At 36.7% G+C, this 15,069-nt stretch overlaps 2 protein-coding genes across 2 annotated transcripts; both read left to right on the top strand.

Moving 5' to 3' along the window:
* Positions 1 to 3,238: 3,238 nt before the first annotated feature.
* Positions 3,239 to 5,976, top strand: PLSP1 (plastidic type i signal peptidase 1). Its single transcript, XM_086640166.1, has 6 exons — positions 3,239 to 3,859; positions 4,473 to 4,541; positions 4,667 to 4,735; positions 5,061 to 5,147; positions 5,347 to 5,414; positions 5,529 to 5,976. Exons 1-6 carry the CDS (start codon positions 3,308 to 3,310, stop codon positions 5,740 to 5,742), a joined length of 1,059 nt encoding a protein of 352 aa, XP_086496292.1. The 5' UTR covers positions 3,239 to 3,307; the 3' UTR covers positions 5,743 to 5,976.
* A 969-nt stretch (positions 5,977 to 6,945) lies between these two features.
* On the top strand, positions 6,946 to 12,510 carry ASP2 (aspartate aminotransferase 2). Its single transcript, XM_086641554.1, has 12 exons — positions 6,946 to 7,158; positions 7,353 to 7,424; positions 7,852 to 7,913; positions 8,011 to 8,094; positions 8,593 to 8,692; positions 8,786 to 8,906; positions 9,043 to 9,206; positions 10,131 to 10,268; positions 10,529 to 10,650; positions 11,034 to 11,128; positions 11,584 to 11,704; positions 12,142 to 12,510. Exons 1-12 carry the CDS (start codon positions 7,105 to 7,107, stop codon positions 12,230 to 12,232), a joined length of 1,224 nt encoding a protein of 407 aa, XP_086497680.1. The 5' UTR covers positions 6,946 to 7,104; the 3' UTR covers positions 12,233 to 12,510.
* Positions 12,511 to 15,069: the final 2,559 nt, after the last annotated feature.

Here is a 15,069-nt window from a genome sequence, read left to right as displayed (position 1 = left end):
TCCTTCTGTTTTCCCAAAATTCTGCCAAACAGACCCTTAGAGAAAATTATTTTCTCATCTTCCCGGAAATGATTTCCAGGTGAGAAAATAATTTTCCTTCCCTGGTTTTTCTTCTCCTTCTCTGTTTTCTCTTTATTTATCTTTCCAAACTTCTCTCTTTCTCTCTCTAATTAATACAGAAACTCTCTCTAATAATTATAACCGAGTGATGATAAAGAAAGAAGAAGAAGAAGATGATAATGAAGTTTATAAATTTGATTCAATCTTTCTCTCTCTACAATATCTCTCTCTCTCTCTCAACTCTTTCTATCTAACTCTCTCTTTCTCACTAAGAGAGGAATTAAAAGAAGAAGAAGAAAAGAAAAACAGAAACTTGAAGATTGCTCTCTCTTTCTCTAGCTCTCGGCTATAACATCAATGGGCGAGAGATGATGAATGATGTTTTCTGTTTCTCCTCTCTCTCTTTCTATAATATATGTAATGAAGCTCAAGAGAAAAGAGGGAGAAGTATGAAGAACTCTGCTCCCCAGCCGAGATGATCACCTTGTTCCTCTTTCTCTGTTTTATAGAATCCCAAAACCAGTCGATCCCTTCTCTCTCTCTACAATATCTATCAAGTTTCTTTGTTTCTGTTTCTAGAGAGAGAATATCTTCTCACTCAATCCAATACCAGCCGAGAAGATCATCAACCAATCATCATTTCCTCTCCATTTTCGAAAGTTTCTTGTTTTTGAAATCTTATTCCTTCTCTGTTTATCTTAGTCGAATTTGTTCCTCTTTCTTCAAGATTTTTATTTCCAAAACCCCCATCCTTCTCAATCAAATCTCTTTCTTATCTCCTTCGGTTCTTTCTCTCTTTCCATCTATAGAAAGATTTCTTTCTCTCTCTGTTGTTCACGAGAGGAAACAATCGAGAAGATAAAGATGGGAGAGAAATAAAAGAAGAGGATATTGGGCGTTAGTTGAAGCTGTTATCCAACTATAGAAAATAATCAGGTGCATTGCGGGTGGTTAGAAAAACGTTAAGGCACAACTCCAGATTGCTTCACGTGTCCTTGAGATGATTTGGTTGCCAGATTTGAACGGATAAGCGTGTGGAGTATTGTAGTAACACGTCCCGCGTCACATGCAATCAATATTTATAGTTGATCCCAATAGTTTCCCACGAGTGCCCTCCACTATGCCCGAATCCATACCGAAAATTTTCAAATCGCCATTCTGGATGTGCGCCACGCATTACATCAAGATCTATGTTGACCTTTGGTCAACTAAAACTTTGACCCTCTCTATTTTTCTCATCCGGATTTCGATTTCGCTTCCGTTTTCACCCACGAATTCATCTTGGGCTCTACTTTTCAACCGAGGACCAATGTTGACCAAAATTCCCAGAATCACAAATGACCAAAATACCCCTAACACGTCTTTCTCTTGATTTTATCCGTTTTACGCACTGAACTCCATAAAAGACACCTGTGAAAGAGAAACAAACAATTCATCATAATAACTGCTCTAAATGGACTAACTAGTCCGAGTTAAGAGAATCAGATGGGACATTTTGATGTCTCATCAAAGTTGTTGCATTCAATATGACATAGATACATCATGAATAAATACATGAATTGAGTATATTTGGGTCCTAAAGGTCGTATAAAATCCCCTTAAAGTTATTATAAGGGCATGCAAGTTCATTTTTACCTTTACTATAATTAAAGTTATTATAAGGGCATGAAAGTTCATTTTTATCTTTACTCTAATTATGCTCCTTAACAGAAGTAAATAAAGATGAGTTCCACCACTATATTGATTTTAACTCGCGACTTTTGGGATTTGTAGTAGATAGAGAATAACTGGTGGCCCAAACATTTGGGAGGTCCCAAACAGAGTTAAAAATTGAGGGGCCTATACAACGCATGCTAGAAAAAATTTTGGGATGCTCAAAAGGACACTCACAAGGAATTCAATTAGTTTTATATCCAAAATTTAAGTTAAATTTTGTTTCTCTAAGAGTCGTGTGAAGAAGTCTTTCTAATAGAATATCTCTAACTGACCAAGTACGGAGGAGAAAAATTTAAAGATCTATTTTCTAAACTTTTTGAAGAAGACATCTACAATTTTTGAAGTTTTTCTTGGTATCGCATTTGGACATGCTTTAAACTCTTACGGGCGTTTGGGGCATCGGACTATCGGTCTAGTTGATAGTTAAGTGTAACCTCAATAGACCGTTCGTACTAGTTTGAGGTTGTGGATATATATTCTGGTCTAGCAAACTTTCAATTTTAACAGATTTATCTGTGGGAGAATTACTGAAACCCCCGGATTTTATAATGTTGTTTACATAAATCCCCACCTTTATTTAGTAATTACTAAAACTTCCACCTTTCACTAGATTTAACTTTACTATTTTAAATATTACTTTCTTGTCCCTCTTACGTTTTACACCACCTTTATTAACAAATTTACATTTTACACCACCTTTACTAACAGATTTACGTTTTACACCAGGTTTTTGAAATGAAGGGACAAGATCAAAATGAAGGGCTAAGATGACACCAAATTATGGCCGCTTTTTTGCTCCTTTTTCAGTCCCATTTTTTCTATTTAAACCCATGAAACCACCCTAAAAACTTCACCCCTACCATCAACAACTATAACTCGGCATTTATTTAATGGGTTCTTCTAGTTCATTAAATGTGTATCAAAATGCAAAATCACAACAAGAGATAGTAGTTTTTTTACTCTAGTCCATCGAGATAGGCATCATGATTAGGTTTGGGTTTTTCCACACAAACACACTTTGTCATATCACCATCATTCTTTGGAAGTCTCATTTCAAAGTTATTCAAGATAGCATATTTTTTTAGCAATCTTTCTAAATATGACAACAAACGAGAAAACCATACATTTTTTAAATGCAATGGGAACTTGACTTTCTTCAGTGAATTCCGTTTCGAAGTCTTCTAACATCCTTGTGTCAAGAACAAACTGACCACACTCTTCATCTTCATGTGCTTGATCAAAATGTAGTAGAGGTTGTCGGGTAGGAGGATTCTCATTCTCCATAGCCTCATTTCAATGGAAGGCACCCCATTTTTTAATAAACCAAAAATCGAAGAAAATTAGCACATGGGCAGTTCAGTAAATACACTAGCACTAACCGAGATTTTTCGTTAAATCTAACGGAAGGTGGGGGTTTTAGTTATTACCAAATAAAGGTAGGGATTTATGTAAACAACATTTTAAAACGGGGGGTTTTCAGTAATTCCCCCTTTATCTGTTGAGGGAGAGAGAGAGAGAAGAAGGAGAAGATATGGCTTCTTTCCCGTTCTTCCCCTCTCCTTCTCCTTCTCCAACTTCCTTAAAAAACCCTAATTCCATTTCTCCCCAACTTGTCTCCTCCCTTCAACCACCCAACAATTTCAACGTTACTAACTTAAGAACCCCTCAGCTCAATCGAACCCAAGTTATATCCTCTTCCCACAAAACCCCTAATTTTCTAGGGTTTAAGCTCACCACTCCCAAGTTTCGCCTCAATAGAAACAAATGTAAAGGCATTAAGGATGCCAGTGAAGAAACTAGACCAGTATCGAAACTAAATAGTGGTGGTGGTGGTGCTGCTGGTGGTGGTGGCGGAGGAGGAGATGACAAAGAAGAAGAAGGCAACGGAAATGGCGGTCCAGTTGAGAGAAAAAGTGGTATCTTGCCGGATTGGTTGAATTTAACTTCAGATGATGCAAAAACAGTTTTTGCAGCATTTGCTGTATCATTAGCTTTTCGATCGTTTATTGCTGAACCTCGATTTATACCTTCCTTGTCAATGTACCCAACATTTGATGTTGGTGACCGAATTGTAGCTGAAAAGGTTTGTCCTTTTTAGTCCATTTTACAATTTAGATGCTTCATCAAGTGATTTTTGAGAAATAGAACTATTAAGAGTAATGTTAGGGTTTCTAGTAATAGTGTAAGATAGCTCCCTATATGTTTGATGGTGACCCTGAAATATTAATGTGTGTAAATAACATTTTCAGAGACAGTATGTAATTAAATTGAATACGAAGATCATACGTTCTTACCCTGAAAAGCACTTAAATTGTTGTTGATATGGGTCCATATCAAAATCCGAAATGCAATTCGAAAAAGTGGTTTAATTGGTAATGGGCGGGGGATTTATTTATTTTTGCCTTAGTCGTATATCGGGTGGTTATTAATGTAAGGGGAGTTATTTTATTCGTTTTTGAGGAAACATAGTGGAGGCGAAGAGTGCTAGGTTAGTGGGTTATTCGAAAGCTCTTGACAAATCTCTGTAATCTTGTTCGTCGTGCATAATGAAATAGTTGTCCCATCGTTCGCCGTGGAGTTGATTTTCTGTTTTTTTGTTCTTCGAATAACAAGTACAGTATATGAAAATGATGTGATGTGCAAGATGGAGATCTTATGTTTCATTCCTAACCGGTGTTTTATCTGTTATCATTTAGGTTTCATATTATTTCAGAAAGCCTTGTGCAAATGATATAGTGATTTTCAAGAGCCCACCAGTCTTACAGGTATAAATTTGATACCTTGGGTTTAGAATTTTTAACGTAATTGCGTTTTCGTTCTTTCTTTTTGTGTTTGTTTTGAATATAAAGAAAGCTTCTAGTTGTAAAAGATTAGGGTTTTTAATTTGCAGGAAGTTGGATATACAGACAATGATGTCTTTATTAAACGTATTGTTGCCAAGGGAGGTGATGTTGTTGAGGTGAGATATCTTATGCTCTGAAATGTTTCATATATCGTTCAATTGGTTCACAAATACTAGAAAATTGGTTATACTTTAACTCTCTATCACTCCAGAAGTGATGTAAATCGAGATCCTCCAAGGGTATCAGTTGAAGCTTCCGCACAAGCGTTTACATCATATGGTTGTCTGTGACTCTGTGTTCCCAAGTTCTTTCAGAACCTTCTCTAATACAATGAATTTGTCACTTTCATATGCAATTTGGTTTAACAATGACTTGGGGTTATGAACCAAAGAGCAATCTCATAGAAGATTTGACCAAAGGGATTCGTTTAACCAATTGCAGGTTCATGATGGGAAGCTAATGGTAAATGGTGTTGCAAGAAATGAAGAATTTGTCCTCGAGCCACCATCTTATGACATGACACCTATTGTACGTACTAAGTTGAAAATTATTTCCCATGCTTGAAAAACTCTACTGATACCGCCTCTCTGCTGGCCCTATCCTGTCCATAAAACAGAACTTCAAATCCGACTGTGATTAGGAGGCGGGATTAGGACGAGTTCGTCGGTAACTTGTTAAACGATTTTTTGTGAATTGATGTTTGGAATCACTATGTTTTCCACTGCAGCGTGTGCCAGAAAATTCAGTGTTTGTTATGGGTGATAACCGAAATAACAGCTACGATTCACATGTTTGGTAATGAATTCTTTAATCCGATTTCACTTTAATTTGAATTTTAATTGCACCTGGGGTTCCCTTGATTTGGAGTGGTCTTCAGTTCTGCTTGATTGAACTCTTTTGCGATTACAGGGGTCCTTTACCTGCTAAGAATATTATAGGAAGATCGGTATTTCGGTACTGGCCACCAGCAAGAATCGGAAGCACAATCTTCAAGGACGGATGTGCCGATATAAAGCAAGAGAGCCCTCTACCAGCACCATTAGAAACATCAAATAAAATAGAAACGAAACAGAGAACTCAGCTTGCAGAAGATGTCCAAACAGTACTCAAGACAGCTCCATAGGTACCTGATGCCATTTTTTTTGTCTGGGGCATTTTAGGTATATTTATGTGATTTGATGTATTTGATGAAGTAGAAAGAAGATAAAGTAGAGACTTAGCTGCTAATTATTTAGAATTCTTCTTTCCTTCTCATTGTATTTTTTTGATGTACACCATTTCTGAAGCAAAATCTTTGCTAATCTTATGTTCTTTTATAATGTAAAACAGTTTTATAAAGAACAAAATTTTCTGTTTTGTCCCAATATCAGCCATATTGTGCTTCCATAGTATATATTGAGGGCAAATTTACATGGTACAAGGTTTTCTATTGGCATGAGCTTGCAGTAGATGCTTTTAAGTCTGACAACCCAAATCTTGATGGACCCAATATCAGTCTATGTCGAACATCTATTATAACAAAACAACTCAGCCGGACCGTCTATTTCTGTTGGGAGTTTGATTAAATGTTACATCCAATGGCTGAAAAAAGTAACGTCTTCTGTGATGTTTTTGCCAAAACTACCACTGATTTAGGGACTATTATAAGAGCATCTCCAATGCAACACTCAAATTATAAAACTTAGAGTCATACATTGGATTTTTTAGAGATTTTTTCGAAAATCATCTCTAGTTAAAAACTCAACTTGAATGTGTGAAGTTAGATGACAACATTTATTATATAAATGTTCAAGAAGAATTCTCTAAATTTAGAGTGTCTTTGTTTCATCGTTTGTAAAGGAACCCCTATAGAATTCATCAAAAATTAAAAGGTTATTCCCAAATGGCCTCCTAGTTTATCGAAAATAATCAGATGACAATTTTTTGTTGTTACCGTCCGTTGACGGTTAAAGTCAGTTTTTTTTCTTCCAAAGTTAGACTTTTCTAAATTCTTTCACATCAACTAAACTTTAATTTGCGGCCTAGTACGTCCACTTCATCCTTTACACCCACTTCTTCCTTTCCCTAAACAACCTACACCTTCCTTCTCATCTTCCTCCCTCTCTCTCTCTCCTCTCTTAAAGCAAATCTAATAGGGTCTCTAAGATTAACCCTAAACAAAATCTAACCGTACACTTAAGATTACAGGGCAAATATTCGGCCCAGTTTTTTAGGGGAGAGTGTCAGTCAGTTTTTCTCTGTCCGGCATGAGTCATGACTCTAATATCCACGTATTCGGGAGCCGGGCTAACAATATTATTATTGTGGGTGGGTCCAACAGTTTTTCAATGACGTGGTTTCTCATCCTGAAACAAACCGTGGGCGCTACTTTTCTTTCTTACTTTTTCTACTAGTATATAAATTTCTCTCCCACCAATCCTTCTCACTCCTTTCTTCTTCTCCCTTCTAACGAAACTCATCCGATCAGATCATCAGAATTTCATCAATGGATTCCGTCTTTGCTAACATCGCTCGTGGTCCTGAAGATCCTATTTTAGGGGTACTCCTCTCTCTCTCTCTCTCTCTCTTTCTACTTTGTTGATTGATTCTGTTTTTCATTTCTATGTATTCTAGTTGGATCAGGATTATTAAAATCTTTATTATATGAATCAAAATCAGTTTTAGTTGATTGATCATTTCTTTTCTTTTTATTTTTTATGATCGGATCTGTTAAAAATCATATTGAATGAATAGGTAACTGTTGCTTATAACAAAGATCAAAGCCCTATCAAATTGAATTTGGGAGTCGGTGCTTATCGAACTGAGGTTTGTTAACTCTTTTTTCCATTCATTACTATATCAAATTTTTGTTTTCTTTCCCAGAACAAATGAAACACAGTAATATTGGAGAAAAATGTGGTTCTTGTTTTTTTTTGTTGTCTATGTATCTGACTCGTCTGACTCCAATGGATCAGAAATCAACCCCAAATGAGCCATTCAGACGAGTCAGAATATGAGAAGTCTAGACATATTAAACAAAGAATCTTACATCTGACTTGACAATTCAGACCTCGAGTCAGATTCCAGAAGGACTCTTAATTTCGTCGACATGCTCTAGATACCTCATAGTCAGGACACTTACCCAAGTGATGTTGGAGTAAGCATCCTACTCACTTGTGGGCATACTATTGTATTACCTCGAATTATTTTCATATTATATCTGATGGGGTATTGCCGTTTGATGGTATAACAGGAAGGAAAACCGCTTGTTTTGAATGTAGTGAGAAGAGCTGAGCAGCTGCTAGTGAATGACCAGTAAGAGTCTTGTGTAATTCATAAGTGGAATGTTTGTTTCTGTTTCGCCGAACTTATCTACGGTACATGGATTGTAATGTGTAATTATATTCATCAGGTCTCGAATTAAAGAGTATCTTCCTATAACTGGACTGGCTGATTTCAACAAGTTGAGTGCTAAGCTCATTTTTGGTGCAGAAAGGTAATAATTATATCATTTTCTTCTTGGTGCAATTATATGGCATTTGAAAAGAGCAATCTATGCAAACATCGATATTCCGTTTTAGTACTTGTTTTGCTATGTTGGATATCTAGTACTCTTCTCAGACACTAGATAGACTATAATCTAACAATAGTTAGGAGTTTTTAGAAACATTTATCGACCCAATAACAAAGACAATTGGTGATAAGTGTACATCATGCATCTTTCCACATTTTTGCAAAGGAAGGCACCCACTTCTGGCTTTTCCCGTTATTATAGTGTCGGTTCTGTTTTTCGTTGGTCTTCTTCCGTATATGTTTTCCCATGAAAGGAAGGTTGATTTGTTAAAAAAGTAGTTTGTGTACATAAAAAAAAAAAGTAATCATGTTTTTTCTTTTGATGAATAAATGTTTGTTCCTGACTCGTTGGTTACTACATTGAGGTTTTTATGCACTTTATTTTAGCTGAAACCAATATATCTTGTTTGCATTGGAACAGCCAAGCTATTCAAGAGAACAGGATAACTACTGTTCAGTGCTTATCAGGTACTGGGTCACTCAGGGTTGGAGCTGAATTCCTGGCCAGACATTACCATCAAGTAAAGAGCTTATTCTTTTTTTATGTTATTCCCTTTCCTAACATAGCATTTCCCCGAGATAATGTTAACTTAACCGACTACCTTGTTTTTCAGCGGACCATTTACATTCCTAAGCCAACATGGGGAAACCATCCGAAAGTTTTCTCTATAGCAGGGTTGTCAGTGGAGTATTATCGCTACTATGATCCCTCCACAAGGGGCCTAGATTTTCAAGGTAGAGCTTTTCTAGATTCATTTTATTCACTGATTTATTAACCTTAATTTTGTGTGATCAAAATTCATGAATTGAATCATGAATAGGTTAACTTTTGAGGTGTTTGTGTAAAAATATTCTTCATTTTCGGAAACAGGCCTGCTAGAAGACCTCAATTCTGCCCCGGAAGGTGCAATAGTTCTTCTTCATGCATGTGCTCATAACCCTACTGGAGTTGATCCAACCCTTGAGCAGTGGGAACAAATCAGGCAAATAATGAGATCGAAATCATTGTTACCTTTCTTTGACAGTGCTTACCAGGTAATCACAAGAGAACCAGAACTTGAACAAATTTGTTATATACAATCTTTAGTTAAAACTTAATTTTAATGGAATGAAGTTGGAGAAGAACTTTGAAAGGGGGTTTTAGAGGGAAAAGGGTTTTAGAAATTTAAAGTAGAGAATGAAATAGAAAGAAGCCAACATAAGTTTAAACATGGTTCTGTTTTGATTTTGAGTTTTAAGAAGAAGAAGTTCATGGGTAGAGTTTGGTTTTTGAGATTGTGAGTTTGAAAAGAAGACCACCATGAAAGTTGAACAAAAATATAGTTGTTTGCTTTACTCTTTTAAATCATCATCTCCTACTATTAATAAGTAGGGATAGATAGATCTAAGAGTTAAAGATTAATCTTCAAACCTTCAAACTTTAATGGTAAAAGCCATATATTGTTGAAGACTTACATGAAGAATCAAAATCTTTGAATCTAAACTTGACTACTAAAAAAAAAATCTAATTTATTTCATAGAAAAAGAAAACTAGATAATATTCCGGCAATACTCCGGCGGACGGTAGCCATTGACGGACTACCGCCGCCGGTTAATCGGAAATCCAAGGATCTAACTCTTTAGAGTTTATAAGCTCTTGATACCATGTAAGATAAAATAAATATGAGAGGGAGAGAAGAGTTGTATTGATAGTTGGATGATATATTAGCTATTACATATGAAGCCTTTATATAGGCTCAAGGAACCAACACTAATAATAGCCCATCCAATGTGGGACTATTTAACATGACTCATATGACACTCTATTCTCTAACACTCTATTCTCTAACAATTATGAAGTTTATTAAGATTGTAAGGTACAGAGGGTAATTAATTTGAGGGTATAAATGTTAAACAAAAGTACCTTTTTTCATTGTAGTTCTCTTGTTTACTGACTATTGGGTGCTTCAACTATTTCAGGGTTTTGCAAGCGGAAGCCTAGACGGAGATGCACAGTCTGTTCGAATGTTTGTCGCCGACGGAGGTGAATGTTTTGCAGCTCAAAGTTATGCAAAGAATATGGGATTATATGGGGAGCGTGTTGGGGCTCTCAGCATTGTAAGACACTAAAAACCACCCTATACTACTTCACTACTTGTTATAACTTATAGGGAAATAATACTAGGATATGCCTTTCTTCTGTGAAAAAAGATGGCCAGCTTTGACTGTATTGTGAATTGCTTGATACTCGCTTGCTTTGGTTGGTATAGGTGCTAGTTTTGATATATGGAAACCAATTATCAGTTTCCAACAAGCATATGGAAAACCGATGCATGCTTGTTCTGTGATAATAATGTCCCGAACTTCTCATGTTACAGGTATGCAAGACTGCCGATGTGGCAAGCAGAGTGGAGAGCCAACTGAAACTTGTGATCAGACCCATGTACTCAAACCCTCCTATTCATGGCCCATCAATTGTAGCAACCATTCTTAAAGACAGGTATAGTATTTGAGAAATCAAAGCGAGTGATTTATTGGAAAATATTTCTTTTGAAGGGGATGATGTTATATTGTGTTCGGACCCTATATATCTAGTAAAAAATTTAAATAACGAGGCATAATATGCGGTTTCAACTAAAATAAGAGGTCTTGCAACAAAAATAAAGAAAAACTAAAATAAGAGGTATAACCTGCTGATTGAATCTATTGGGACCTCGAGATTCTTGATCCGCTGGCCCACCTATGGCCATCCATCCTCAAGATATGCACTTACCCAAGTGGGGCTTTGATAGATCCTGAGACCTAATATGCATGAGCTTCAGTCCAAATGGAATTCTCTTTTACTTGTTCTGGTTCCAAAAATTAACTTACCTTGGTTTGCAGGGACATGTATAACGAATGGACTATTGAGTTGAAAGCAATGGCTGATCGTATTATTAGCATGCGCCAACAACTTTTCGATGCTTTAACTGCAAGAGGTAAATCAAATCTGTGTTTCTTTCCCTTTTATTGTCACTTCACCTTCATTTTCTTATTTTCCTTTATCAGTAAAGTACTCCTAGACCATGTGATTTTAAGTGTACCTCTTCCTTTGAAATCATGAACAATTAAGGTTTCCACCTTGCCCTATGCTTATCATGGTCATAAGTTTCAGAGGGTGCATGCAGCCAAAAAGAGAAAAACAATGAACCTGGTAGGATGGGGAAAGAGACTCAAAGTCATCAAATTTCATCTGTAGTGACTGTCATAGACTGATTTGAGCTTTCCTTTTATGGGCTAGAATTTGCCGAATTCCCTGGTTAAATGTATTTGAAATACCATTACCTGTCCTCTAATAAACCTTTCACTCTGGTGAGAGAAGATTATATATCTTTAGATAACTAAAGTTGTGGGCTTGGATTCTGAAAAGGTTATCTTCTTGACCGTTCGGCAGGAACACCAGGCGATTGGAGTCACATTATCAAGCAGATAGGAATGTTTACTTTTACAGGGTTGAACACAGAACAAGTAGCCTTCATGACCAAAGAGTACCACATCTACATGACATCAGATGGGTAAGTTCATAATCCCTTTTCTGGCTCTTATTGTAAGATATCACTAATAAATACCCATCTCCATATCAGAGGCCTGTGGACCTAGTTCCGCGTGATTACAGTATTTTTCTGTGCACGGGCTTGCCCTCTAACTGTATAACATAGCCCTAGGCTTCTCACCCGAAAGCCCAGCCAAGATGTAAGATGAAGGTAGTAAATTTTACCAAGTCAGATCTGAAATCCGATTGTCTCTGAATTGACTTGAGTCAAATTTCAGAATGTTTCTTTTCATATGACTCCGTGATGTCTGAATGTTTGATTTTGGGTTCATTGATTCAAGCGATATTCAAATTCAGACGAGTCAGATTCATACTATTAGAAGAAAGAGAAAACACATAACTAAACTCCAACTTCAATTTTTCAAGACCTAACTTTATGTACTCAAATCTTTTCTGCAGGAGAATCAGTATGGCAGGTCTCAGCTCAAGAACAGTTCCTCATCTTGCAGATGCTATTCATGCAGCTGTGACCACAATCAAGCAGAACTAGGTTTTACATGAAACTCATGAATTGAGAACCATATTCTGATTTTGGATCCAACCTACTGGCTGATTTTTTCCCCTAGATTTTGTTTTTTGTTGTGGTGTGACTGTAATAATTTATCATGAAGAAGCAACATTGAGATACTTCATTCAGTTGAAACTTTTGATGATTAACATAGATTAAGATATAATATGGATGCTTCTGTTGTGGTTCTCCTTCAGAAATATACACAAATTGCAAAAAATGTTGGAATAATTTCAGTCTTCTTTTCAACTAAAAACAAACCTATATCCATAAGGGTCTTTCTATAGGTCGTTAGTATGTTGGCACCCCATACTGTCACCTTTTCTCCATTGTCGCGCCCCTTTGACCAACGCCGAAAGAAGGATTCCTCAAGATTTCCGGTTCTCATTAAAGGTCAGGTCTAGAAGCCTTCTTGACGACTTTTTTAACTTAAATCTTGTGTATTATTTGAAGTGCATACATAAAGATTTACAATCACTTTCTTGTAGGACTAATTCCAGTCTGTGAGAACTCGGTATGTTTAGTCTGTGATCTTTCGGAGTGGTCAGTTCATGCTTCTTGGTACCTCACTCGAATTAGTTCTAGTCCAAGATCTTCATAGTCCGAGGAGTTCGGTACCTTACTCGAAGTTGATCAGACTGAAGTTTCTCAGACAGGACAGTCCGAAGGTTTGCAGTACCTCCAGTCCGTGTTTTTTCAAAGACTCTCATACTAGTACAACTCGGACACCGCTTGGACTATTCAGTTCGAGTGTTCTCAGACTGTCTGTCCGAAAGTATGTACTTAGTTTATTTTTGAGTTTTGCGTTTATGGTTCTCTTTGGGTCTTTCCTTTTCCTAATAGGTCCTATTTCTGCAATATTTATTCAGTATTGACCAAGTCAAGATATCAACAAGGTGAAGAATCCTGTTATGTACTTATGTTGGGATTTTATGATATCTTAGGATCATTAGTGTTACTAGTATTCTCGGAGACCATGATGAATTTTGTTCCCAATTAAAAAGAATCAAAATTTCAGCTTCATAGCATCAAGGTTTTGGCTTCGAAGCTATGAAATTTAAACAAACTTTGAGATGATTGAACCATTAAAGTAAAACCAGTCTTGGATTTGAAAACAAAAACGAAAGTAAATGACAAATCGCACTTGAAAAACTCATTTTCATTCATAAATCTTTGTCGACATTGATGATTCGGAAAGTGGTTTTCCGGATATCTTCTTGATGATCAAGACTTTGGATCAGAGTTCCAGATGAAATCTAGATGGGATAGAGCTTACAGAAACAAAGAAGATATCCAAGCTTAAGTTAGAGATATTTTTTGCAGGTTTGAGAAAGAATTCAAAAGTCTGAGTGCAGAAGGTAACCTTCGATCCCTTTTAGAATAAACATGGTATGCTTATATAGGTTTGGATGACTGCAGTAGAGCACAAATGAGATGGTGTTGTCGTAAGATGCCGGTCTTGATGATAGCCACGTCTGTATGTCCATTTTAAGGTAATATGTAATGAGTATCTTCTGATACTGATAGATTCTCTAACACATATAGAATGGTTCATGTATGAAAAATAGATATTTGACTTTGTCTGGCCTTCCACGCTATTAGTATTCTCTTCAGACATATCTGAGCTTGAGGGTACCGAGCTTACTCTAGCTAATCTTGTTGCTTCGAGTCTTAGGTCAGAACTTGGCTCAGGTTTTGAAGCTTTGCTCAGATCCACCTTCCTTCCTGCCTCGAGGCAATATGAGGCTCAAGGCGCCAAGGTGTCTTTTGCAGACTTTCCTTTATTGATTCTGGACTAAAACACCGTTTTTTCCAAGGTGGTTTGGGTTCACCTCTGCGATTGCCTCTAGGTCAGCGTAGGGTTCAAAGTGCCTCGAAGACTACTGTCGACCTCCACTTTAGGGCTTAGGTGGCAAGGTTCCGTCAGATCCAATATTGGCTCAGCATATATCATTCACAGATCCAAACTGAAAAAAATTTGTTGCAATGTCTTCAAACAAGTTTGAATGGATTAAGTCTTCTTGAAACGATGAGAAGGAGAAGAGAAAGGAGAACAACAGAGAGGCAGAAGTTATATTTTGCCTAAATGGCCAATTGGGCTCAAGATCGGATTTTAGAATTCTTTAAGTTAGAAAGACATGTTATATTTTGTTTGGTTAAAAGTCCAAAATTTGAATTTTGTTTAGTTAAATACTCAATATTTGTATTTTGTATGGTTAAAAACCAATATATTTTGCAACTCTCTTGTAAGTTGTTGTAAAGCTGTTGCTAACCTCTTGCAAGTTGTTGCAAACCTCTTGCAAGCTATTGCAAACTTCTTGCAAAGCTATTGCAAATCTCTTGCAAGTTGCCACAAATTACGAAAATACCGAGGGAGCTGAAGACTAAAAAAATTTGAGTGATGCCAACTTGCAAAGCTATTGCAAATCTCTTGCAAGTTGTCACAAATTACGAAAACATCGAGGGAGCTGAAGACTAAAAAATTTGAGTGATGCCAACAACTGGTAGCCCATTTGGTAAGTGCATATACTCCACAATGCAGAGGGTTCTAACCTTTGTCTTTGGGGAGTTTTAGTAGTTCTCGTAAAAAGAAGGGTTATTTCCCTAATGGCCCCCAACTTTGTGACCAGCTTCCCGCCTGGCCCCCTACTTTACGAGAAATACCCATATGGCCCCCTTCCGTTATAACACCGTTACTCTCTCTCTTCACTTTCTTTTCTCTCTCCTCCAGCATGTTTACTCTCTCTGCCACCTCGTTAAAACAAGCCACAAAATTTTTTTTTTTTTTAGAGAGAGAGAGAAGAGAGAGAAAAAAAAAA

The sequence above is a fragment of the Eschscholzia californica genome, unplaced genomic scaffold, assembly GCF_041429995.1.
Source record: "Eschscholzia californica isolate CP2 unplaced genomic scaffold, dmEscCali1.0.p SCAF_5, whole genome shotgun sequence".
Lineage (NCBI taxonomy): Eukaryota > Viridiplantae > Streptophyta > Magnoliopsida > Ranunculales > Papaveraceae > Eschscholzia > Eschscholzia californica.
This window is presented reverse-complemented; position numbering and strand designations above follow the sequence as displayed.